The sequence below is a fragment of the Panthera pardus genome, unplaced genomic scaffold, assembly GCF_024362965.1.
Source record: "Panthera pardus isolate Hobbes unplaced genomic scaffold, ASM2436296v1 HiC_scaffold_6, whole genome shotgun sequence".
Taxonomy (NCBI): domain Eukaryota; kingdom Metazoa; phylum Chordata; class Mammalia; order Carnivora; family Felidae; genus Panthera; species Panthera pardus.
In genome coordinates this window covers 115460865-115486227 of record NW_026526991.1, presented here as the reverse complement: position 1 = coordinate 115486227, position 25363 = coordinate 115460865, and the positions used below count along the sequence as shown (strand labels likewise).

Here is a 25363-nt window from a genome sequence, read left to right as displayed (position 1 = left end):
TCCATAATTTGGCTATTGTTGAGAGTGCTGCTATAAACATTGGGGTACAAGTGCCCCTATGCATCAGTACTCCTGTATCCCTTGGGTAAACTCCTAGCAGTGTTATTGCTGGGTCATAGGGTAGGTCTATTGCAATTATTTCTTAACATCTGTTATCCCTGCTAAGTTGTCAGCTCTGTGACAGCACTGAATATCTGGCACATATATGAGAAGAATGAGGGAGGAAAGCAAAGAGGAAGACAGCATGAGGCAGATAGGAAAGGAAGGAGGCAGGAAGGAGGGAGAGACAGGAGAATGGGGGGATATCTCTGAGGCTTACTGTCAATGATGTGCTCATAAACCAGGGCTCTGCTGTGTAAAATAAAAGAAAAGGCCCTGATTTGTATTGTTTGCCAATTTTCACGGAAGACAGCCAGCTTCCATTTACCAGCGTGACGTACCTAAGTCAAGTTGGGAAAAGCCACATAGACTCAGGTCGTGCAAGCAAATGTAAAGAGCCAGCTCCAGTACAGCACAGAGACTCAAGTAAAGTGAGGTTTTAACAGTACAAATATCAGAATTTTATAACAGGAGTGATTTCAAAGTGGCACTATCATTGTTATTGCTTACCATAAAAGAATTCACAAATCTTTTTAAAAAAATTTTTTAATGTTTATTTTGAGAGAGATAAAGAGCAAACAGGGGAGGGGCAGAGAGAGGGAGACAGGGAATCCCAAGCAGGCTGTGCGCCATCAACACAGAGCCCGATGCGAGGCTCGAACTCACGAACCATGAGATGAGTTGGACTACTTAACTTACTAAGCCACCCGGGTGCCCCAAGAATTCACAAATCTTATTAGGAATTCATATAATACTGAACTGCATAGGTAGAGAGAAAGCAAGTCTTCTTTATGATCCCCTCCCATTCTACTAGTGTGTGTATGTGTGTGTGTGTGTATGTGTGTGTGTGTGTATACAATGCCCTTAGAACAGTGACCTTTAAGGGCTCAACCACCATAAGCAGTTCCTAGTATTACTAAGTCACACCCATCTATCGGCCATTGTGATTGTCTCATCGTAATCCACCATACGGGTGAATGATTAGTCAATCAATGCAGCCTTCCTGCTATTTCTAAATATTTTTTAAATCTTACTTATATAATACATTTGCCAAATTACGTCCTCAGGGTTATTTCCAAAAACGGAATTTCTTGATTAAGGATATGTAAATTTAAAAATGTTGATAGTTTCAGATAGCTGTCTCAAAAGGATTTACTAAATGTATCCCACTACCAGAAGCATATAAGTATGCATCCATGTCCCCAGAATCTGACTGACTGTAGCCATTATCGAGTTTTTAAAGCCCTCTAATCCCATATTTTTCAGACACCATGTTTTCTTTTATAAATTTTTCTATGTTTTCTTATTGATTTTTATGAACTCTCTACACATTAAAATACCTTCTGTCACATACACTGACAATATTTTTCTCAAGTCTCATGTGTCTTTCAAGCTATATATGGCATCTTTTTCTGTACAGGAAGGGTTCAATTCTAGTAATCACAGCAATTATTTTTCTGTTTGAATTTCACATCAAGTTTAAAAAGTCTTTCTTTCCTTTTTTATTTTTTTAAGTTAATTTATTTATTTGGGGGGGGGGTGGGTAGAGAGAGTGGGGGAGAGAGAGAATCCCAAGCAGGCTCCACACTCAACATGGGATCATAACCTAAGTCCAGATCAAGAATCAGATGCTTAACTGACTGAGCCATCCAGGCACCCCTGATTTCTTTAAATATTTAATTCTTTGGGGTTTATTTTTGCGTGTAGTGTAAAACAGGAACTATTTTTTCTAACTGAATCATCAATTCATCCAATAACATTTATAAAAGGATTTCACAGCTTTCCCATGGATTTAAAATGCTATCTTAATCATATATAAAATTTTCAAAAATATGGAGGTCTGTTTGAAGATACTAAACTCTATTTCTGTATGTTTATGCTTTCATACGTTAACAGAGACAGTCTCCCTTCATTTTATCCTTACAAATGAACTGGAGAATTTACACTGTCAAGGCCTAAAATAATTTTGTTCGTTTTAGATTTCACAGGACATCTAAGTTAGTTTCACTGTTTTATATGCCTAGAAAGCATAGCCTACCGTCTGGCCATGTCGGTGGAGAAAGGGTAAAGAAAAATACGTCACCAACAACAGAGTAGATGCCCTCTGTTAAGTACCTCATTTGGGATGGGCCCTGTAATAAACTCTTCACATACATTAGCTCATTTAATCCTCAAAACACTCCAGTGAGATATTTACCTTTTATTTTCATTTGTAAATGAAAACACTGAGGCAATGCAAAGATTAAGGTATTTTCCAAGGACATACAGGGATTAAGTAATGAAGATGGGATTTGAACTCTAGACTGCCAAATCCAAATCCTGTGTTTATAACCAAGTCTGAAACATACTGATTCAATTTCATTTTTTATTGCAGTTTTAAAACAAATTTCAGCTTACCAAAATCTGAATTATTTCTTCAGGCCTTTTATCTTCGACTGGAATCCCATTCACTTCCCTAAGTTCATCACCAACATGAATAAGACCTGAGAAGTAGCAAATTTGGGGAATTAGCAGACTTACCTACAAAAGAACTGCAATTTGCAATTGTATCTATACTTAAAGCATTGTTTGGTTCCTTCAATACATTTGAGGAGACCTTTATGCTTCTCAGGTTTCAGATTCTGTGCCTCTAAACAGCAGAACCAAAGGCTACCACATTATAATGCTGGCAAAAGACAAGACATCAGCATCCTGGTCTTTGTCTAGAAATGTACATTATTTTCATTTAATAAAAGAATCTATTTTGTTTTAAAGGCTGCACACTTTCAGTAGTACTTTTCAAGTGAGAAACACTTGAAGCATATCTTACTATAGCTTCAGAAGTCCATGTAACTGTAAAGCAGAATGAGATTTATCGTTTATTTCAACAGATTCCCACGGTTCAACAGAAGAAAATTTCTTATTCCTTGTTTTGATGGATTACATCCAAAGATCATTTAGCCTCTTAATTACATGTTGGAGATGTTGCCCATGAAATGCACCATGGCCTGTCCATGCGCCTAGTGTTGAAACCCTTACCACTTCTGTCTGCTGCTCCTCCTCTCATGATTCTGGCCACAATAATGGCCCCCGTCTGCTCGTCTTTCTTAATGGTGGCTCCCTTTTAAAAGAAAGAACAAAAAGTACTTGTGGGTAAAGGTGCGTAGTGGGTGGTAGGAAAGGAGACAGAAATAAGAATATTCATCTGGAAAAAGTGAAAGCAATTACAAAAAATTAAAGGTATGAGGCAGGACAAAGAGACATCATGCCCCTTTATCTTACAAAGCACTCGTGACTTGGTACAGATTTTCAATCAGACACATCATGTAAGGTTTTCAGCACAATTTAAAGATTTTTCAAATCTGTAAGCTCTTCAACATTATGAAAAGTAGAAATCTCCTCTTTCCATTATACTACTTTATATTTGAACACTATTTGTTTTTTCCCCTTGACAGCATTGGCTCATTTCACTTTGTCTTTCTTATACCCCATGAAGAAGGGAGGCCATATTGAGAAGGTTAAGTGAATACAAAAATCTTATCAAAATTAGAAAACTAAGACCCAGGCCATCTGGCTTTTAGTTTAGTGATACTTCTATAATAGCATTATAGCAAAGGAACTCAGACATAATGATAAAGAAAGAGAGAGAGAGAGAGAGAGAGAGAGAGAGAACTCCAAAATTAGTCGTATTCCTTACCTAATGCTAAGATAAACTAATGGAAGAAAGATCTGTTACTCCAAGGTCTTTATGTACTAGGACTGTGCTAAGAACAAGCAGAACCAACATTCTGGCATAAGATTAGGAAACAATTTTAAAGAGTCCAGAAATTCTTCATTTATGGATGTTCAGAAGCTAACTGAATGCTACTTATAAGAACATCAAGCACAAATGGTTACTTTGAACACCTTTTTATGACTTTCCTTCTAAGAAACTGGCATTGGTGTGGGAAAGTGTTCTACATGGCATCACGTAGCTAAAAAGATGCACATTGGGTGACGGCAGAATTCACACCCTGAAAAAGAAAGTGGAATTTTCCCACAGGTCAGTAAACATGTTTATATCGTTAAAAATTAGTTATGTAAACAAAATTAGGAATCCATTTGTAATAAGTACATTTTATATGACAGCTATCACATGCATATCTAATAGTAAAAAAAAAAATCAAATAATTAAGTAATCTATTTTGTGGCATTTTTCATCACCAAGCATCCATTCAAATCCAAAGACTTGAATGAGCATCTCTCCACAATCATAAAAACCAAACCCATAAAGACCCACCAATTAATGGTAATTTTTGCCTTTATTTAAATAGTTTACTTAGAGCTAAGATGACTAGAAATTTAATATTTTTAATAAAACTGGTATGATTAAATAAACTTTAATTTTCCTTAACAATATCTCCAACTTTCTCATCAAAGTATGGCTAATAGCAAAAGGGTCTGATAACCTAAGATTAATTACCCATTTTTTTGGAGTGTTTTTTTTTAACCAATTTTTTTCTTTCTTTTTTTTTTTTTTTACTGAGGTAAAACTGGCAAGTAACATTATGGGACTTTCAAGTATACACCATCATAATTGGCCATCTGTATGCACTACACAGTGATCACCGCTATAAGTCTAGTTACCACCCATCACCATATAATTGACCCAATTTTGTCCCCACCCCCAACCTTCTGGTAGCCACCAATGTGTTGTATCTATGAGTTTGTTTTGTTTGTTCATTTGCTTTTTTCTAAATTTCACATATGAATACAATGATATGATAATTTGTCACTCTCTAACTTATTTTACTTAGTATAACACCTTCAAGGTCCATCCATGTTGTCACAAATGGCAAGACGTCATTCCTTTTTAATGGCTGAGTAATACTGCACTGTGGATATGTGTGTGTATGTGTGTGTGTACGCATGCATACGTATATGCCATATCTTCTTCACCTATTCATCCACCAATGGACACTTAGGTCCTTTCCATATCTTGGCCATTGTATACGATGTTATAATGAACATAGGAGTGCATATACTTTTTCAAATCAGCATTTTTATATTCTTCAGATAAATCCTCAGAAGTGGAATAGATGGATCATATGATAGTTCTATTCTTTATTTTTTAAGAGTATGGAGAAATCTCCAGAGTTTTTTCAATAGTGCCTGCACCAATTTACACTCCCGTCAACAGTGTACAAGGATTCCCTTTTCTCTACATCCCCACCAACAGTTGTTATGTCTTGTTTTTCTGATAATACCCATTGTAATTGATGTGAGGTGATGTCAATTACAGTTTTGATTTGCATTTCCCTAATTATTAGTGATGTTGAACATCTTTTCATGTGCCTATTGGCCATCTGTATGCCTTCTTTGGAAAACTGTCTATTCAGATCCTCTGTCCGTTTTTTAATTGTGTTGTTTAGGTTGTTTTTTTTTTAATTGTATGAGTTCTTTGGATATTAATCCCTTATCGGATAAATGACTTGCAAAAACCTTCTCCCATTCAGTAGGTTGTCTTTTCATTTCAACGATGGTTTCTTTTGAGGTGCAGAGTTTGATGTAGTCCTATTCATTCTGTTTTTGTTTCCCCTGACTTTGGAGTCAGATCTACAAAAACATTGCTAAGACACATGTTGAGGAGCTTACCACCTATGTTTTCTTCTTCTAGTAATTTTACAGTTTCAGGTCTTAGATTCAAGTCTTTAATACATTATGAGTTAATTTTTGTGTATAGAGCAAGACAGTAGTCAAGTTTCATTTACATGTGGCTGTCCAGTTTTTCCAATACTATTTATTGAAAAGACTCCCCTTTCTCCACTGCATGTTATTAGCTCTTTTGTTTAAATTAACTGTCCATGCATGTGTGGGTTTAATTTGGGATTCTCAATTCTATTCCATTGATCAGTGTGTCTTTTTTAATGCCCATACCAAACTGTTTTGATTACTATAGCTTTGTAGTATAATTTCAAGTCAAGGAGCATGATCCCCTAAGCTTTCTTCTTCTCAAGATTGCTTTGGCTGCTTGGGATCCTTTGTGGTTCCAAATTTTAGAATTATTTGTTATAGTTCCATGAAAAATGACCTTAGAATTTTGAGAGAGACTGCCCTGGATCTGTAGATTGCTTTGGGTTGTTTGGGCATTTTAACAATATTAATTCTTCCAGTCCATGAGCATGGACTCTCTCCATTTATTTGTGTCTTCAGTTTCTTTCATCAATGTCATAGTTTTCAGTGTACAGATATTTCACTTCCTTGGTTAAATTTATTCCTAGGTATTTTTTTTTCTGATGCACTTTTAAATGAGATTGCTTTCTTAATTCCTCTGATTATCCATTATTAGTGTACAGAAATGCCACAGATTTGTTAATTTTGTATCCTCCTACTTTACTGAGTACATTTATTAGTTCTAACAGTTTTTGGTGCAGTCTTTTGGATTTTCTATATATAGTATTAGATCATCTGCAAATAGTGATAGCTTTAGTTCTTCTTTTCTGATTGGAGGTCTTCTTTTTCTTGCTTAACTGCTGTGGCTAGCCTTCCACCACTGTGTTGAAGAAAAGTGGCAAGAATGTGCAATCCTCTTGTTTCTGATCTTACAGGAAAAACTTTCAGCTTTTTACCATTGAGTATGATGTTAGTTGTGGGTCATATATGGCCTTTATTATGTTGAGGTATTTTCTATCTTTACTTACTCTGTTGAGAGTTTGTATCATAAATGAATACTGTTAAATGATTTTTCTGCATCTACTGAGATATGATTTTTATCCTTCATTGTGTTAATGTGGTTTGTCATGTTGATTGATCTGTGGACATTGAACCATGCTTGGATGCCTGGACTAAATCCCACTTTCTCATGGCTTATGATCCTTTTAATGTATCGTTGAACTGAGTTTGCTAATATCTTGTTGAGAATTTTTTCATCAGTGTCATCAATGATATTGGCCTGTAATTGTGTGTGTATGTGTGCGTGGTGTTCTTGTCTGGTTTTGGTATCAGGGTAAGGCTTCCCTGATAATATTACTCTGGAAGTACTCCCTCCTCTTCAGTTTTTTTGTAAGAGTTTAAAAAATATACAGATTAAATCATTGGAAGTTTGATGAAATTCATCTGTAAAGCCATCTGGTCCTAGAGTTTTGTTTGTTGAGAAATTCTGATTACTAATTTAATATCCTTGCTAGTAATTGGTCTATTCAGATTTTCTATTTCTTTATGACTGGTCTTGGATAATTGTATGTTTCTGGGACTCCATTTCTTCTAGGTTGTCCAATTTGTTGGTATATAATTTGTTCATAGTCTCATGATTCTTTATATTTCTGTGGTGTTAGTTGTAACACCTCTCTTTCATTTCTGATTTTACTTTAATCTTTTTCTTGATGAGTCTAACTAAAGGTTTGTCAACTTACTTTTTTTCAAATAACCAACTCTTAGTTTCATTGACCTTTTCTATTGTTTTGTCTCTTTCATTTAGTTCTGCTCTGATCTTTTTTTTTACTTCTTTCCTTCTACTAACTTTGGGCTTCGAGTGTAAAATTCAATTATTTGAGATTTTTCTTGTTTATTGAGGTAGGCCTGTATTACTCTGAATTTCCCTTTTAGAATCACTTTTGCTAAATCCAAAAATTTTGGTTTGTGGTGTTCCTATTTTCATTTCTGTCACTTGGTACTTTTCAACTTCTTTGATTTCTTCAACGACCCACTGATTGTTCAGTAGCATGTTGTTTGATCCCCATATTTTTGTGGTTTTCTCAATTTTCTTCTTGTAATTGATTTTTGATTTTACAACACCATTGTGGGTGGAGAAGATGCTTGATATTTCATCTTCTTGAAGTCACTAAGTTTTGTGACCGAACATGTAATCTATCCTGGAGAATGTTCCATGTGCACTTGAGAAGAACGTGTATTCTATTCTTTTTGGAATGAATGTTCTGTACATATTAAGTCCATCTGGTCTAATGTGTTGTTCAAAGCCACTGTTTCCTCATGGATTTTGTTTGGATAATGCATCCACTGATGTAAGCGGGGTGTTTTAAGTCCCCTACTAGTATTGCTGACAATTTCTCCCTGTTAATCTTTGCTTTATATATCTTGGTGCCTCTATGTTGGATACATATATATTTATAAATGTTATGCCTTCTTGTTGGATTCACTGTTTTTCATTATGTAATGCCCTTTTTTCCTATTACTATGTCTTTATTTTAAAGTCTATTTTGTCAGCTATAAGTATAGCTACACCAGCTTTTTGTTTCCATTTGCATGGAATATCTTTCTCCATTCTTTCACTCTCAGTTTATGTGTGTCCTTACTTCTGAAGTCAGTCTCTCATAGGCAGCATACAGATGTGTCTTGTTTTTTTTATCCATACAACCACTCTGTGTCTTTTGACTAGAAGGTTTAGTCCACGTACATTTAAAGTAATTAGTGATAGGTACATACTTGCTACCATTTTGTTAATTGCTTTCTGTTTTCAGAGTTCCTCTCTATTCCTCTCTTCTTTTCTCTCTCTTCCTTTTTACATTGCATTTAGATTCCTTTCTCATTTCCCTTTGTGTATTTACTGTAAGTTTTGCCTGGTGGTTACCGTGAAGTTCACCTAGAACTTTCTGTGTATATAATGGTCTGTTCTGATAGCAACTTGAACATACTCTAAAACTTTACGTTTTTTCTTCCTGCCTCCCATGTTTTATACTTATGTCACACTTTACACCTTTTTATTTTGTGCCTCCTTTAATTATTGTAGTTTTTATTATTTATTTTATTGTAGTTAATTCTATTGATTTTGTATCTTAACCTTTATACTTGCCTTATTAATGACTGATCCACTACCTTTACTATATATTTACTTTTCCAGCAACATTTTTACTTTCCTATGCTTTCTTTTTATTACTTAATGCCATTTCTTTTCAGTTTAGAGAAGTCCCTTTAACATTAATTATAAAGCCAGTTTAGTGACGATGAACAACTTCTGCTTTTGCTTATACGTAAACTCTTAATCCCTCCTTCAAATGTGAGTACTAAACTTACCAGTAGAAACTTCTAGGTTGGAAGTTTTTTCCATTCAGCACTTTGGATATGTCATGCCACTCTCTTCTGGTCTGCAAAGTTTTTTCAGAAATATCTGCTGATATCCTTATGAGGTTTCCCTTGATATAAGAAGTTGTTTTTCTCTTGTAGCTTATAAGATTCTCTCTTTCACCATTTTATTTATAATGTGTCCTGATACGGATTTCTTTGGGTTCTTCTTATTTGGAACTATCTGGGCTTCATGGACCTGTAGGTCCATTTTCTTCTCTAGATTAGAAAAGTGTTCAGCCATTATTTCTTGACGTAAGTTTTCTGGCCCTGTTTTCTACATGGACCCCTATAATGTGAATGTTATTCTATTTGATATTGATTCAAATATTCTTTAAGTTACCTTTATTTTTTTTTCTCTTTTCTTTTGGCTGCTCTGTGTGGGTGAGTCCTATTGCTTTTTCTTCCAGCTTGCTGATCTGATCTTTGGCTTCATCCAGTCTGCTGAACTGCTCTAGGGTATTTTCCAGTTCTGTATTCTTCAGCTCTGTAACTCCTGTTTGGAATTTTGTTAGATTTTCTTTGTTGAGGATCTCACCGTGCCCATCCAATTTTCTTGAGTTCAGTGAGCATCTTTACGACCATTATGTTGAATTCTTTATCAGACATATTGCTTATCTCTATGGCATTAATGCCCCTGTCTCATATTTTGTCTTCTTCTTTTGTTTGGAACATTTTCCTCTGTCTCCTCATTTTGCCTGACTCTGTGTGCTCATTTCTATCAATCACCTCTCCTAGTATTGAAGCAGTGACCTTTCAAAGGAGAGTCATGTGGAGCCCAGAAGTTCAATCCCTTCTAGCCAGAGCTAGGTGCTCAAGAAGCATCCCCTGTGTGGTATATTATGAACCTGTTTGCTGCAGCAGGGCTACGTCTGCGATGCAAGAATGTATCAGGCTGGTGCACAGCCGGCTGTGATGCATGGCTGCACTGAGTGGCACTGGCTGCACTGTGGCCAAGGGGTGGGCGGGACTAGTGCCTGGCCCAGCTGTTACGCACAATCACAGTGTGGGGATTGGCAGGGTTCCTGGCTGGGCACACCCCTCAGCTCCAGCTGATTAGAGAAAAAGTTCCAAAATGACTCCCACCTTCACCACCTTTAACAAAGTAGATGCAGTCACAAACATGGCACCGTCATATTTGTCGTATTTGTGACTCCGTCCCTGGGGAAAGTTCCAAAAGCTTCCCGCCTTGCTGGCAAGCACTTTAAGATCAGTAAGTGGGTCTCCTTCGCATATGGTCTAGGTGCTTTTCAAATCGGAGTTTTTGTGTTGGGTCCTGGGGTGAGTGAGTCTGCACACGAGCCCTTAAGAGCAGGCTCTCCCTTCCCTACAGTTCTATGATTTTCCTGCACATGATCCCTACTGGTTTTCAAAGCCTGGCATTTAGGGGGCTCATCTCTTTCATGCAGGATTTAAGGGGCTGGGTGCCTGGTCTGGAGCACAAACCCCTCACTCCAGGAAAACTTCTGTATTTTTGAGATCCTCCTTGACTGTGGATCACTGCACCTACCGTGTGTGTGTATGTGTGTGTGTGTTGTTTTTTGTTTTCCTTGCAAGTTGGTGTCTCTGCCTCTCCTATCCAATGCTGTCCTTTTTGTCCTTTATCATAGAGGCTCTGTTCATCCAGTTTTCTAGTCTTTTTCAAATTATTCTATATGGAGTTGTGTATTTGTTGTATTCATGGGAAGGAAGGAGTTCAGAATCTTCCTACACCACCACCTTGAATCCAAGTCTCTGCTCATCCATATTTTATAGATGAGAAAATAATCACAAACGGCTATGATCTAAGATCAGAAAATTAGCGTACAGTGAAGTCAGGACCTATCTAAGGCAAACTGATCAGAATGCTATTTTTAGTCTTAACTATTCGATATTGCTTACCCTATATCTTTAACCTTTTATTCACAAATTATAAGTTCACTGCCCTTGCATTAGCTTATCTACGATGGACATCATCAATTCCCTCCTTCTCTGTATGCGCATATGGCCTATTCCCATACCAAGTGGTGAAAATGGTCCTAAGGCATGTAAGCCTATAGGAAGGCTTGCAGCTGCCAGCTGGGCCTCTTGAAATACTTGCTCTATGGGAAGTCAGACACCATGTAAGAAATGACTACTGCCATGCTGTGAGGAGGCCCACCCAGCCAAGTGGAGAGGTCATCTGGAAAGAGATGTCTGATCAGCCCCCATTTTTCCGGCCATCCCAATCCAGGCATCAGTCATAGGAATGAAGTTCACAGATGACCCCAGCCTTAGCCACCACCTAAGTGAACATATGAGGGACTCTACTTAATAACCACCCAACTGAGCCTATCAACCTCTAAAACTATGATATATAATGTTGTATAGCCACAAAATTTGGGGGTGGTTTGTAACACAGAATTAGGTAATTGGAGTAAGCCTCTTGCTTCACTATGAATTATACTATTTTTCAATATAGGATCATCCAGTTTGTTGTGCTTAATGCTAGTCCTTTTGACTTATTCCGTGATTCAATGAAGCTGACAAATGTTTACTGAGAGCCTACTCTGTGCCAGGTTCTAAGGGCATGTAATGTATTGGTGAAAAAAACTAAGCATTTCTGCCCCCTCATGGAACTTACATCTAACAAGAAAGACAATAAACAAACGATGAAATAATTAGACATATAGTATGTTAGAAAGTGGCTACTACTGTGGGTATGAGAGCGGCAGGGAAGACAATGTAAAGACACAGGCTTCAATGAGAAGATGAAATCTGAGTAAAGAAAGATAAAAAGGAACGAAGGAGTTAGCCAAAGAGAAAGAATAGATGAAAACAGTACAGAAGGGCTAGGATGAGGCTGTAAATGGAATGGAGTGATCAAGGAAGAGCAAAAAAGCCAATGTGGCTGGAGTAAGGTAAAAGGGGAGAAGCAGTAGGAAGTGAGAGTAGATGGCATCAGGGAGCCAGATCATGTAGAACTTTGTAGATTATATCGTGGGGGCTGTGGATTTTATTCTGAAAGAAACAAGGAGAAGCTGAACAGCGTGAGTGAGTGTCATAATCTAAAAGGTTCACTCCACCTACTGTGTTAAGAAAAGAGTGCAGGAATGCAAGGGCTAAAGCAAGGAAACAAACTGGGGGTTGTTAAACTAATCCGGGGGAAAGATGAAGGAGGCTTGGATCTGACTGGCAGGAGGTGAAGTGATGAATAGTCTGGATATATTATTGGTACAGCCAAAAGGATTCCCAATGGACTGGAAAGGGTACATGAAAGAAGAAAGGTATCAAAGACTGACTCTGGTTTTTGGCGGAGCAATTAGGAAGATGGGATTGTAATCAACTGAGAGGAGGAATCCTATGAGGGGAATGAATTTGGGGACAAAGATCAGTTTACTTCTGGACACGTGAAGACAGAGATGTCTATTCGACATTCCAGTGGAGATATCAAGTACACAGATGGACATACAAATTTAAAGCTCAGAAAAAAAGATCTGGAAGAAAAATCGACTTGGGAGTCACTGACACACAGATGACTTTTAAAGCCAGGGGCTGGATGAAATCACTTCTAGAATGTGTAAAGAATAAGCACTGCCACACTGAAGGGTTACTGTGTTACAGATACAAACCTTTAAACAGGGGTGCCTGCTACCTGCTGATTCTACCTATCCCCGGAGGGTGAACTATGGACCCTGAGAAATGATCTCCCACTTTCTACATGATGCTAGCCCTTGACTCAACCTTCGTTTTGATCCCTTCATTCTTGAAGATTTCTGCTTCCATCTTTCTTTCCAAACTCCTATTACCACAATTCTTTGAGGTATTCTTAATGGAACGTACTTGCGTGAAAAGAAGATCAAAACTCAATAAAATAGAACATGTTACATGCCATTTTGTACAAAAGTCTACAGTCCTATGGCACAGATAGCACAAGGAAAATAAAGTTGTATCTAGTGTTTTAGTACTTACATATTTTCTTATATAATTATTTTGAATTTATTCTATGTGATTTTGACCCAAAAAATAGAGTACAGAGAACTTCGGGATAGATTGAGAAGTTAAAATTCTGGTTACATTTGTCTTGCTACTGCTGTAAAATGGTTTATAAAAGAGGACCTGATGAGCCCATGCTATCATGATGTCTCCATAAAAAATGCATGTCCTACAACACTGCCAATATTCTAAGACCTCCTTAAGCAGGTAGTGCTGTTGATGCCGGTTGAACCTTTGAAATCAAAGTGGTTTCAAGCATCATCTACCAAACATTTGCATCAAGAACATCTGAGACAGTTAAAAAATCTAGATTCCCAGGTCCCACCTGAAACCTACTGATGCAGACTCTCTGGGGGTAGAGGTGGTGAAGTTTGCGTTTTAAGTAAGCACCTCAGGTAATTCTTAGGATACCAAAGTTGGAGCAGCACTGTTCTAAAAGAAGCAAGAAGGACAACCCATACAAGAAACTGAAAAATAAGATCATAATCCACTCACTCACTAAGTGAAGGTCACTTTCTTAAAGGGCGCCTAAAAAATAATATTTATTATTAATTATTTCTGCATAAAACAGATACAAATTGTTCCAAATTCATGGGGAGGGAGGATAGCTCTGCTCCCTGCATCCTGACCATTGTTTTTCTCTCCTTCTCTCAATTCATTTATCCATCCCTCCCCTTAAACTATCACCATCTCACCTTTCCATTGCAAACACCTACATGATCTGTGCTCACTGCCTCTTTTCCCCGGAAACGGTCCTCTCCAACAACCATCATCTACGTATCATTCTATACAACATTTATATAGTGCTTGCATAATGCATAAAGCATACAAAGCATTTCAAGTACATTACATGCTATTTGACATTCAAAACACTCTAGAAGAGGCAGATCTCCTGATTTTCAAACAAGAAGCCTCAGCCTGCGAGATTAACTGACTTGGTCCTGCAAGGATATAGAGCAAAGAAGGGACACCAGACTACCTCCCACTTAGGTCCTCTAATCCAAGCCTGGTGTTTATTTCACCACATTATACCTCAATCTAACAGACAAAAGTAAACTCTTAAATCATATGGATAAACTAGCCCCTTCATTGTTAAATCTTATAGCCTTTACTCTTGAATCATTTGCCAAAAATTTCCTGACGATCCAATCACTAGAATTTTACTTCAGCATTGCTTCTCGCGTCTTAACTATTTCTGACTCTTACCACTTGGATTCATTCTCCTAAGGATGCCTTAGATTCAATCTTCTCTCGGCTTCTGCTTCTCCCCCACCTTCTACCCCTTTAGTAGTTGTGGCTTTTCCAAGAACCTCTCCAAAATGACAAGTGACATTTGACAAATGTAAAATGACAAGTTTGTTGAAAATAACCATTTCCTACTTTTCTGAGTAGTACATTTTTTAAACCTTAAATGTATTCACCCAAGAATCCTACTTTACCTTTATAACTGTCAAACTAAAAATAATACACTAATTATCATTTGGATGAAATAAAGTTCAAGATAAGTAATTCTCCTCACTTGATTTCATATTCCAGGGTTGAAATGACATCTGAAATCTTAATACTCTTCTCAGAAATCCTAACAAATAATTTGGGAATTTCTTCGTCCCATGTAGATGTTGTTGTCTATATGAAGCTTTTTATTTTTATTTTTTTTAAATACAGTTCCTTGAACAAGAAACACACAATTGTGGCTCAGAAGGAAGACAAAGGACAAGTGACTACAGTAATTTTTTAAAGTAAAATAACTTCAAAGTACTTGAAATTGCTTTAGATTGCCTTAAACATAAAAATAATATAAAACATAAACCTAGTTTAGAGAAGTTAACTGCATATGTTTGGGGAAAAAAACTTTTATTAATTTACTTTTAAATAATGGAGAAATGAATATGACAACTTTTAATTCATGTAAAATAGGCAAAGAGCAGAATAAAAATTATGGATCCAAATGAAACAGCATTAAAATTTTTAAACACCCCACATTTGAGAGGAAGTAGAAAGGAAACTTGCTTTCAAGTATATTATAAAGTTATCAAATTAAACCATGGTACATGAATAAGGAACTGAACAATTCCAAGAAATGCTGAAGATAGCCCCTGCATATACAAATGTTACAAATCCGGAAAACATCCTCATGCTTAAGAGAAATAATTTTTAAACAAATTAACAATTCAACCAATTTTTAAATTTACCTGGTTCCCGTTCCTAAATCTCTAGCCTCTTCCTAGCACCTGCCAAGCCCCACAGGCTCCAAATAATCATAAGGAAACTTGAAATTTTCACTCCCATGCATTTCCTTCTATTCTTGCTACCTGAACACATGGTACTTCTCCTCACCTAAGTAACAACGTTGTGGGTATTTTGTACTCCCTCTCTTCTCTTGCACTGTGTATGTAAAAATTTGCCTGGTCTGATCAACTCTAACTTGCCATTTACCCCAGTTCAGATTCTCCTTTTAAATATTCTATATTATATAAACTTGGACAAAAGAGAGCTAACAAAGGATGATGATGTCAAAGTTAGATCTAATTATTTAAGCTGTGACATGCTTACTAGCTATAAAGCATGTGATATACTCAGTAACAAAGGATGATAACACAACTGGAGGTTATTTTCTATACTTCATTCGCGACTGCTTTTTAAATTGAAACTAATTTGCAGCAGGTCCAGTTAAAACTTAAAAAATCTCAATGCAGTGCATGCCTAATTGCTTTGACAAACATTTTGAAGATGTTCTTTGATCAAGAGAGGCTCAGGACATAAACATTGCTGGTGGTGTTTTAAATGTTAGCCCACGAAGCCAACACACCAAAAGCCACTGCCCCTGGGAAAACTACAACTGATCAAAGAAATTATTCGTAATGAATTCCTGAACTCCTCAAGATGGTCAGCCTTTCGGTTATCCAAGTGCCCGAAGTTGTCAAAACAAAATAAAAAAACGTGTTTATCAAGGGATGCACAGAAGCCACCAAGAATTAGTCACTGTGTGGTGATAGACCCTGAGAAAGATCTTTCTACATCCAAAATGCATGCCATCTATCCTTGCTAAGTATATCACCTTCTATTTAATAAATACCAAGAGACATTACAGAGTTATAAACCACATATTAAAGGCACAAACTTATAATCTACATTAAATAATCTTAACCAGGAATACAGGGAGCCCGAGGACATCCATGGGTGGGCATCAGGGTCTCAATAAATTCCTTTGTATTACATCAAATCTATCTGTGTGTTTTTTCTGGGTAGGAGTATCCAGTGCAGTTATTAATGTACCAAAGTTGCCCTTAAACAAAACAAGAACATGAAAAAAACCTATAAGGGAAAAGTAGACAGACACAATATGGTGTAGAAGAAAAAAACTAGTATTTGCAGGTAAAGGGCCTGGACCTCCATTCTACCACTCATTAGCTGTAATAAGTAAGTTCCTTCACTTCTTTGCGTACCCGTTTCCTAGTCTATAAAAATAGAAAAAGAGATACCAACTATGAGGATAAATGTAACATATGTAAAGTACTTCACACAGTGCCCAGCAAGGATTGCATTATCCCCTGCTATTTGCTTTAAGAATACCAAAGTGTCTCAATTAGGAAAAAAATGGGCCCCAACACATTTAAAATCAACTGCTAGACAGTGGAATTTATTTTTCTTCTGAATGCAGTTTCAGCAAAATATGGAGACACTCTGTACTACTATCCTACTGCTGCCATGACAAATGTGCCACACAAATTTTGTGACACAGATTTGTTACCTTACAGTTCTGGAGACAGGAGGGCCAAAATGAGGGTCTTGGAGCTAAAGTCAAGGTGTCAGCAAGGCTGTGTTCCCCCTGGAGGATCTAGGAGAGAATCTGATCCTCCCCTTTTCCAGTTTCCAGAAACTTCTGGCATTCCGTGGCTCATGGCAACATCACACCAACCTTTGCTTTTATCATCACGTCTCCTTTTTGTAACTCTGATGTGCTGCCCTTCCCACTTCAGTAAAAACCTTTGTGATGACAAGGGGCCCACCAGATAACCCAGGATAATCTTCCCATCTCACGATCCTTACCAAATCTTGACAAGTCCCTCTGCTATTTAAAGTAGTATTTCACGGGTTCTGAAGATTAGTACATGACATCATTGGGCATGGTGGGGAACATCATTCTGCTCACCACAGACCCCTTGATGCAATTTGACATTGTATAAATTCCGGAGCTAAAATAAATAGGTACATTTACAGTTTTCTATGTTTATTTATTTTTGAGAGAGAGTGAGGGAGGGCCAGAGAGAGAGAGGGACAGAGGATCCAAAGTGGGATTTGCGCTGATAGCAGAGAGCCCAACGCGGGGCTCAAACTCACAAACTGTGAGATGAGGACCTGAGCCGAAGTCAGACACTTAACCGACTGAGCCACCCAGGCGCCCCTACATTAACATTTTGAAATAAAAGACATTTGATTAATTTCTCCTTTACTTTAAAATAAATCAGCTTTCTAGAAAAGCCAGAGCAATTATTTTTAGTTGCACCGTTTAGTCTTAAATCAGCTGTGACTGGCTCATGGTATGCTTTCTTTTATAAAGGTCAATATCACATTTTACAAATTATTGCTCTAACCAATAGAATGCTGCCATTTTATTTGGCTTTTTTTCCATTTTTCTAAATACTGTTTTTTAGACATGTATGCTCTATTTATTTTAAAGCTTAAAAACGCAGAAAAATTATGTTTTAAAGAGAGGAATAAATGGTGTGGCCCCATCAGATTTGGTTTTATCAGGGTACCTACTCATGTCTGAGCATAAACCATATACCAAAACTCACCAGCGGTTCTCTATTTTTGACCAGACGAATGATTTTTACAGAATCTTCCTCATCATCGATATCATCAGGCATAGGAGGTAATACCGGATCGTAATTCTTCTGAGCCACAGTATCGTGTACAGAGAGCAAAGCCTATCAAAGTCAGAATTTGGGGGGAAAAAAATCAATCAAATATAAAATCCCAAACACATCAAGCTATAAAGAAAATCAAACTGGGGTTACAGTGTTGACATAACAATGGTCATAGGCAACTACTTGAAAAAGAGCATCTTAGGAACGGGAGTACATACAGCAGCCAACAGCAGCTCTGCTTAGCTACCAATCCTCATGGAGGACAAGATCAGCATCAAAGTACTCTCACCTGGGGCTCCTGGGTGGCTCAGTCGGTTGAGCATCCGACTTCAGCTCAGGTCACGATCTCACAGTCTGTGAGTTCGAGCCCCGTGTCGGGCTCTGTGCTGACAGCTCAGAGCCTAGAGCCTGTTTCGGATTCTGTGTCTCCCCCTCTCTGCCCCTTCCCCGCCATGCTCTGTCTCTGTCTCTCAAATATGAGTAAACGTTAAAAAAAAAAATTTTTTTTAAAAGTACTCTCACCTGTATATTCTCTGGTTCATCCTTATAAGGGTGGCAGCTGGGGACAGGGGTGGGGGCTTAGTACTTTGGCTAGGAGGGAGAAAATGAGGCCACAGGTACATTGTCAATGAGCCAGTAGGAGTCTGAGAAAACTGTATTTTTCCCTTCCTACTGTTAGCAGCAAACACAAAAGGAACTGACCAATGCAATTTACTTTCATTCTTCTCCTGTTTTCTCACCTTTTCATTTGTTGTGTAACAGGTTAACTAATATGTGTATAAAAGAATAAAATAGGGGTGCCTGGGTGGCTCAGTTGGTTAAGTGTCCGACTTTGGCTCAGGTCATGATCTCGCGGTCCATGAGTTCAAGCCCCGCGTCGGGCCCTGTGCTGGCAGCTCAGAGCCTGGAGCCTCCTTCGGATTCTGTGTTTCCCTCTCTCTCTGACCCTCCCCTGCTCATGGTCTGTCTCTCTCACTCTCAAAAATGAATAAATGTTAAAAAAAATTTTTTTTAAAGAATAAAATAAAAGTTTTCCTAGGCATTACTGTCATGGTGGCTAAACTCCACAAAATACAGTCACATTGTCATTCTGGACCAAAGACCAGAAAAACACTCAAATCTTGACATGTCACTACTATTTTAGGAGAGTGGGTTTTAGACTTTTAACGAACTTGTTCTCTATCACCACCACCACAATCCATAAATTACTCTAGCCAGAAGCCTAGAAATCATCCTTGAAACAAATCTCTCCTCCACCCTACACTCCTCAACACCCAATCTATATTCTGTTAAATCTACTTGCAAAATATATCCTAAAACATGTTCTATTCTCTCAGCTCTTAGAGCAGACACTGGCAAACTATGCCATCTGTTTTTGTAAATGAAATGTTACTGTGACATGTTCTTCATTCATTTATGTATTGTTTATAGCTGCTGTCATGTTACAAGAACAAAAACTGAGTGGAAGCAAGAGACCATTTTTATAGGAAAAGTTGGGGGATACCTGATCTAGCTCATTGATGTCATTGTGTTTTACCTGGAGAATTGCAATAGCCTCTCAATGGTCCAGGTGCATTCACCTGTGGTCCATTTTTCCAAGTATGTATATTTCACATTTTCTATGCCTTCGGGGGACATTTAGAATGATTTCAGTTCTTGGCTATTATAAATAGTGCTACTATTAATATTTCCTATCTTTTGATGCATGCACGTGTGTGCACACACACACACACACAATATGGGTTAAGCATAGCTTGCCCTTGAACATCGGTTTGAATCGCATGGGTCCGTTTATATGTGGATATTTTTTGATAAATACAGTATTATAAATGTATTTTATTTTCCTCATAATTTTCTTAACATTTTCTTTTCTCTAGTTTATTGGAAGAATACAGTATATAATACATATAACACACAAAATATTTTGCTGTTGGTAAGGCTTCTAAGCAACAGTTGGCTATCAGTAGTTAAATTCTGGGGAGTCAAAAGTTATACACAAGTTCACAAATTTCTAACATGTAGGGAGTCAGTGACCCTAGTCCCTGCATTGTTCAAAGGTCAAGTATATTTGAGAAAGAAAAGTCTGGGTCATGGGTTCTAAGTATATTCAACATTACCAGCTAAGAGACAGTTTTTCAAAGTGCTTGTCCCAACTGTACTCTTACCAACAGCTTAAGTGAGTTCTAGTTGTATCAAATGATCCCCAACATTTTACATTAGTAATTTCAATCTCACCATTCTGGATGCATAATGGTATCTTCTTATGGTTGGAATTCCATTTTTCTTATAACTAATGAAATCTGTTTTTGTAAGATGCCTGTTCAAGATCTTCACACATTTTTCTATTCCATCTGTCTTTTTCTTATTGTTTTGTAAGAATTCTTTATAACATACTGGACCCAAGCCTTTGTTGGTTACATATGCGGCAAATGTATTCTCATGTTTGGTAGCTTCCCTTTCCCTTTCTTGTTAGGGTTTTTTGACTAACAAGGAATCCAAATTTTAACGAGCCTAATTAATGTTTTTTCCTTGGGGGCTGGTGCTTTTTGCATCTGACCTGAGTTTCAAAGTAAAAGTATAAACAGCATCAAGATGAAGAAATATCTGAAGAGACAATGGCTGAAATTTTTGACAAGTAATGAGAGATGGAGTCTGAAGAGTCAGGAGACCCAATGTATCCATCAGGAAGCAGGAACAATAGAAAGAAATGCAAGATTCGATACATCATAGTGAAACTACAGCACACCAAAGACTGAAGAGAGAAGATCTGAAGAACATCAAAAAGGAAACACAAACAAAATGACTGAGAGATGACTGATTGGCAACAGTGGAAACTAGCAGCCAGTTAAAATATCTGGAAAATGCTTAGAAAAAATAACAGCCAGCCCAAAATTGTGTATTTAGGAAAAGCATCGTTCAAGAATGAGGATGAGAGCCAAGTTGAAGTTATTAAGAACTCCACTGGAAAATAACTAAAAAACCGGAAAACTCAAAAAAAAAAAAAAAAGATGAAACAATGGTTTTGGAAAACACTGGACCCAAACAATGAAGGATAGTGATCACCGGAAGACAGGAAACAAATGTGAGCCTCTTAAGCCCAGAGTTTGCTGGCTGTGTTGGGGGAGAAGGCCCTGGGTAGAACCCACTGGTCTTCCTAAGTTGAGACAACAAAGCTGAGAACACTGGGAGGATGAGAGACTAAAGCTCTCAGGGTCTCAAGAGCATGAAAGAGAAGACAGCGGGATGGACACAGGGCTCCGGAGATCTTCAGTAGGTCCCCCCTGAATCCTTAGCCAAGGCATACATACAAAAAAACAAACAAACAAAAACAAAACAACAACAACAACAACAAAAAAAAAAACCCAAAAAACTACCAGAAAGGATTAGAGCAGTGGTTATCAGTAGAGAACAATTTTACTCCCCAGTAGCCACTTAGTAATGTCTGGAGACATTTTGGGTTGTCTCAGTGTGGGGGATGCTACTGCCATCTAGTGCACAGAGGTCAGGGATGCACCTAAACATCTGACAGCACACAGGATGGTCCCCTGCCCTCTCCTGCCATCCCTTCCCCCAATAATTTTCCACCCCCAAATGTCAATAGTTCCAAGTTTAAAAAACTCTGCCTTGCAGAGAACAACTGGCAAAGCTCACACAGGGCAGGAAGAACTCCTGTTTCCATCAGGGGAAAAAGGCTTGGCATATGCAGGGCACTGAGGATAGTGAAGAGAGGAATACTGTCTTAATAGTGGTAAATAGCCCAAAATTAAACACAGCTAAGATCTCACCCAACAAAGCTTAAAAAGCAAGACTCTGAAGAATCAACATGTTCCCAAGTAACTTAATTATATAACAGAAAAAAAAACCTCAAGAATATTATCTATAAAAGTATAAAAACATTCAGCATCAAACAAAGTAAAACTCATACTGACTGGGAGTCAATCAATTACTAACAAAAGTTATCAGGTATATGAAAACAGAAGGAAATGCTACTTATAATGAAGAAAAACAATGCTATAGAACTAAACCCTGAAAATTACACAGATGATAGAGTTATATGGAACCAAATCCTGAAATTACACAGACTTCAGACAAGGAAAGGAAAACAATTACTATCGCTGTATCCCAAATGCTTAAAAAGTTAGATGGAAGACTGAAAACTGAGACTTGCAATATACAAGAAAGATTAAAATCAAACTTCTAGAGATAAAAGATACAATGTATGTACTTTTAAAAAGTACAGTGAATGAGATTAACACTTGTAGTTAAAGCAATTTATCAACTATCAAAAATGAAACAACACAAAGAGAAGACATGGTGAAAAATTATGAACGGAACATTATGGAGCCATGGGACAACTTATATACACCTAACTGGCATCTCCAAAGAAAGGAGAAGTGCTAAAAAAATATCTAAAGAAATATGGTAGAAAATATTCCAAATGTGATGGGGTAAAAAAAAGCCTCTATCTGTATCTAAGCACAAAAAGCATAAAAAAAAAAAAATAACACTGTATTGCTTAAAACCAGTGAGAAAGAAAAAAAATCTTAAAATCAGCCAAGAGAAAAAAGATAATAATGACAACACACTTCAGAAACGTGAGCCACAAGATAAAAGAGCAACATCTTTTTTTTTTTTTTTTTAACGTTTATTTATTTTTGAGACAGAGAGAGACAGAGCATGAACAGGGGAGGAGCAGAGAGAGAGGGAGACACAGAATCTGAAACAGGCTCCAGGCTCTGAGCTGTCAGCACAGAGCCCAACGCGGGGCTTGAACTCACGGTCCATGAGATCATGACCTGAGCTGAAGTCGGACGCTCAACCGACCAAGCCACCCAGGTGCCCCAAGAGCAACATCTTTAAAATACTCAGAAACTGCCAACCGAAAATTCTATACCTAGCAAAAATATCTTTGAGAAAAGAAGAGATATTGAAGAGTTTTTAAACACATACAGAGGCTGAAGGAATGTATCACCAGAAGACTTGCATTACAAGAAATGGTACAGGAAGTCTTTCAGACAGGAAGATAGGAGTGACAGCAGATGGGAATATGGGTTTATAAAGAGTTGAATGAAGAACATCAGAAATGTCCACTATCTGGGTATCTATGGTAGCTATCCTGCACATAATTAAGACTAATAGAGATCACTAATAAACATCTTCTAAAATAAAATGATTATTATGGTTGATAGGCAATATTAGTAACACCAGCTATGTATTTTTCCCTCTTTAGCTTTTCATCTCCATGTCTGGATTCCAAGATTTACAAATACTAAGTTCCTAATTTTTAATAGCTTTGCTTTACAAGTATTTTTGGTTAGCCAACATTTTTATTCTGAACTAAAAGTAACTTTGTATTCTATTTTCCTGTTAACTGTGGTGACTTTATTCTTCAATATACAGATTGTCCTTTTGAAAGGCAACACACCTAAATAAGAAAATTGTATTTCCATATGCCATAATCACCCAATCACAACTGATGGGTTTACCTGTTGTTCAGAAGAATATGCAGGAAATTGAACACTAGGCCTTCTAACCCATCAGGCACACAGGCTCTCACTGCTTTGGACCCCCTGGAGTCAATTGTATGTTCAAAGTACCTGTCAGGTCCACAGAATTAAGTGTCTAACTCATAAGAATGAGTAACACTGATTTATTCCTCCAGAAGGAAGCTTAACTTGTCCCTTTTGCATGCTTTAATGAAGTCTCATCCATTCTACATGCTCAGGCAATGAGTAATTTCTGGTAAGGACATGTTTTGGAAAGCTAAAAATTTCAACAAATCTTCTTATTTTATTGCCTTTTTAAAACCCACCAAATTTCCCCCAACTTCCCTAAATTATAATACCATGCTCTAGCGATGATGTCACTTCACTGTTTTATCAAAAAACGAGCCTCTGAATGAGGACTTGGAGAGGTGGATTTGCCTATAATGTGGCCATGCAATGCCTAGGAGTGGATCTCATTTATTAATGACTCTTTGCCTCCCGGGAAAAAAGGTCGCCATAGAGATCCATATCCCTTCAGAGTGCCCCCAAAGGCCACCACTATTGCTCTTGCCCACCCCATCACCACAGGAAGCTCCCACATCCTATCGCTTCTACTGAGGCCTTGTGCTATTCACTACACCACTTCCCTGTTCTCACCATCTGTTGTTTCTTTGATGCTTCGTTACTTTAAGATTTGGACAGTAAGACTGTATTTTGTAACCACTACTGAGTAATAAGAGTAATTATTATTTATTGTTCGTATGTGGCAACTGACTGATTCAGAGATTTCAAGACTGGGTATAATCTTTACATCTTTGACAGCCTTCATGTGAGACAACTGTTACAAAATGACAAGTCATTTCCTAACTATTGGAGACTCCAGGGCAACAAGCTGTACAGGAAAAGTACTGACATATTCCAGTGGTGGTCAATTAGCAAAAATGAAAAAGAACATTAATTGCACAGGGCCTGCAAGGGCATGGAGCAAAGGACCTTCTCACATGTGAGGCCGGCAATGTATGCTGAGAGGACCTGTCCAGGTCATTGCTAAGGACAACTGGCAATCACTACTGAAATTTCAAATATACACACGTTTTAACCCAACAATTTATATCCCCAATAAAATTCTGAAGTATACAAGAGATGTGCATTATAGTGCTGTTTAAATAGCAAAAAAAAACAAAAAAAAAACAAACAAAAAAAACAACCAGAAATATCCACCTCTAAGAGAGGTTAGATAACTGTTACTCCAAACAGAAGTCCACAAAACATCAAAATGTTAAAAGTGCACAAAACAAAAAGTAATGCACTCTATTTATAATGGGAAAATATATATGTAATATTTCTGCATGCAAAAAAGGAAAATTAATGCAGCCAGTGGACAGGAGCTATTCCTGAAAGGTCACACAGTTCATGGACAAAATAAAAAGTCACTAAACATATGGCATGATGCTCATCTTCACTAACGGAGCAATGGAAATAGGAACTTCTACTTTCTTCATGGTTTGAATTAGAAATGCAAGTACATAGTCTCAAAAAATGTCCTATTTTTAAGTCTTCATCAAGTCCCTTGTAAAAAGTAAAATTAGAGTCAAAGTAATAAATTATCACACCTTATTAAAGACCAATGTGAATTATTTACATAAATAAACGATTTCTTCTAACCTCATTCATGGATTTTTTTTTTTTTGTACGTTTCCTGTGTGTGGGTGTCTATCTGTCCCTCTGTTCCTGAGGTTATTAAGGTTTCTTCTTGATCCCATGATTATGGTCCAAGTTTTTATACTCAAATCTTTAATCTAGTTGGAATTCACTATGTATTACATTATATATAATACACATTTTATATATATATATATATATATATTTTTTTTTTTTTTCCCCCAATAATCAACCAGTTGTGCCAATACCACGTAG

At 37.3% G+C, this 25363-nt stretch overlaps 1 protein-coding gene across 5 annotated transcripts in view; it reads right to left on the bottom strand.

Annotated features, from left to right (window-relative positions):
• MPP7 (MAGUK p55 scaffold protein 7) overlaps positions 1 to 25363 on the bottom strand; it is a 287780-nt gene that overhangs the window by 89178 nt on the left and 173239 nt on the right. For all 5 annotated transcript variants that reach the window (XM_019465254.2, XM_053894922.1, XM_019465259.2 and 2 more), the window contains 3 exons: positions 17889 to 18020; positions 3118 to 3199; positions 2497 to 2582 (listed from right to left, as the gene is read on the bottom strand). In XM_019465254.2, coding sequence (XP_019320799.1) covers positions 2497 to 2582; positions 3118 to 3199; positions 17889 to 18020 — 300 coding nt within the window. The remainder of the gene's footprint in view (positions 1 to 2496; positions 2583 to 3117; positions 3200 to 17888; positions 18021 to 25363) is intronic.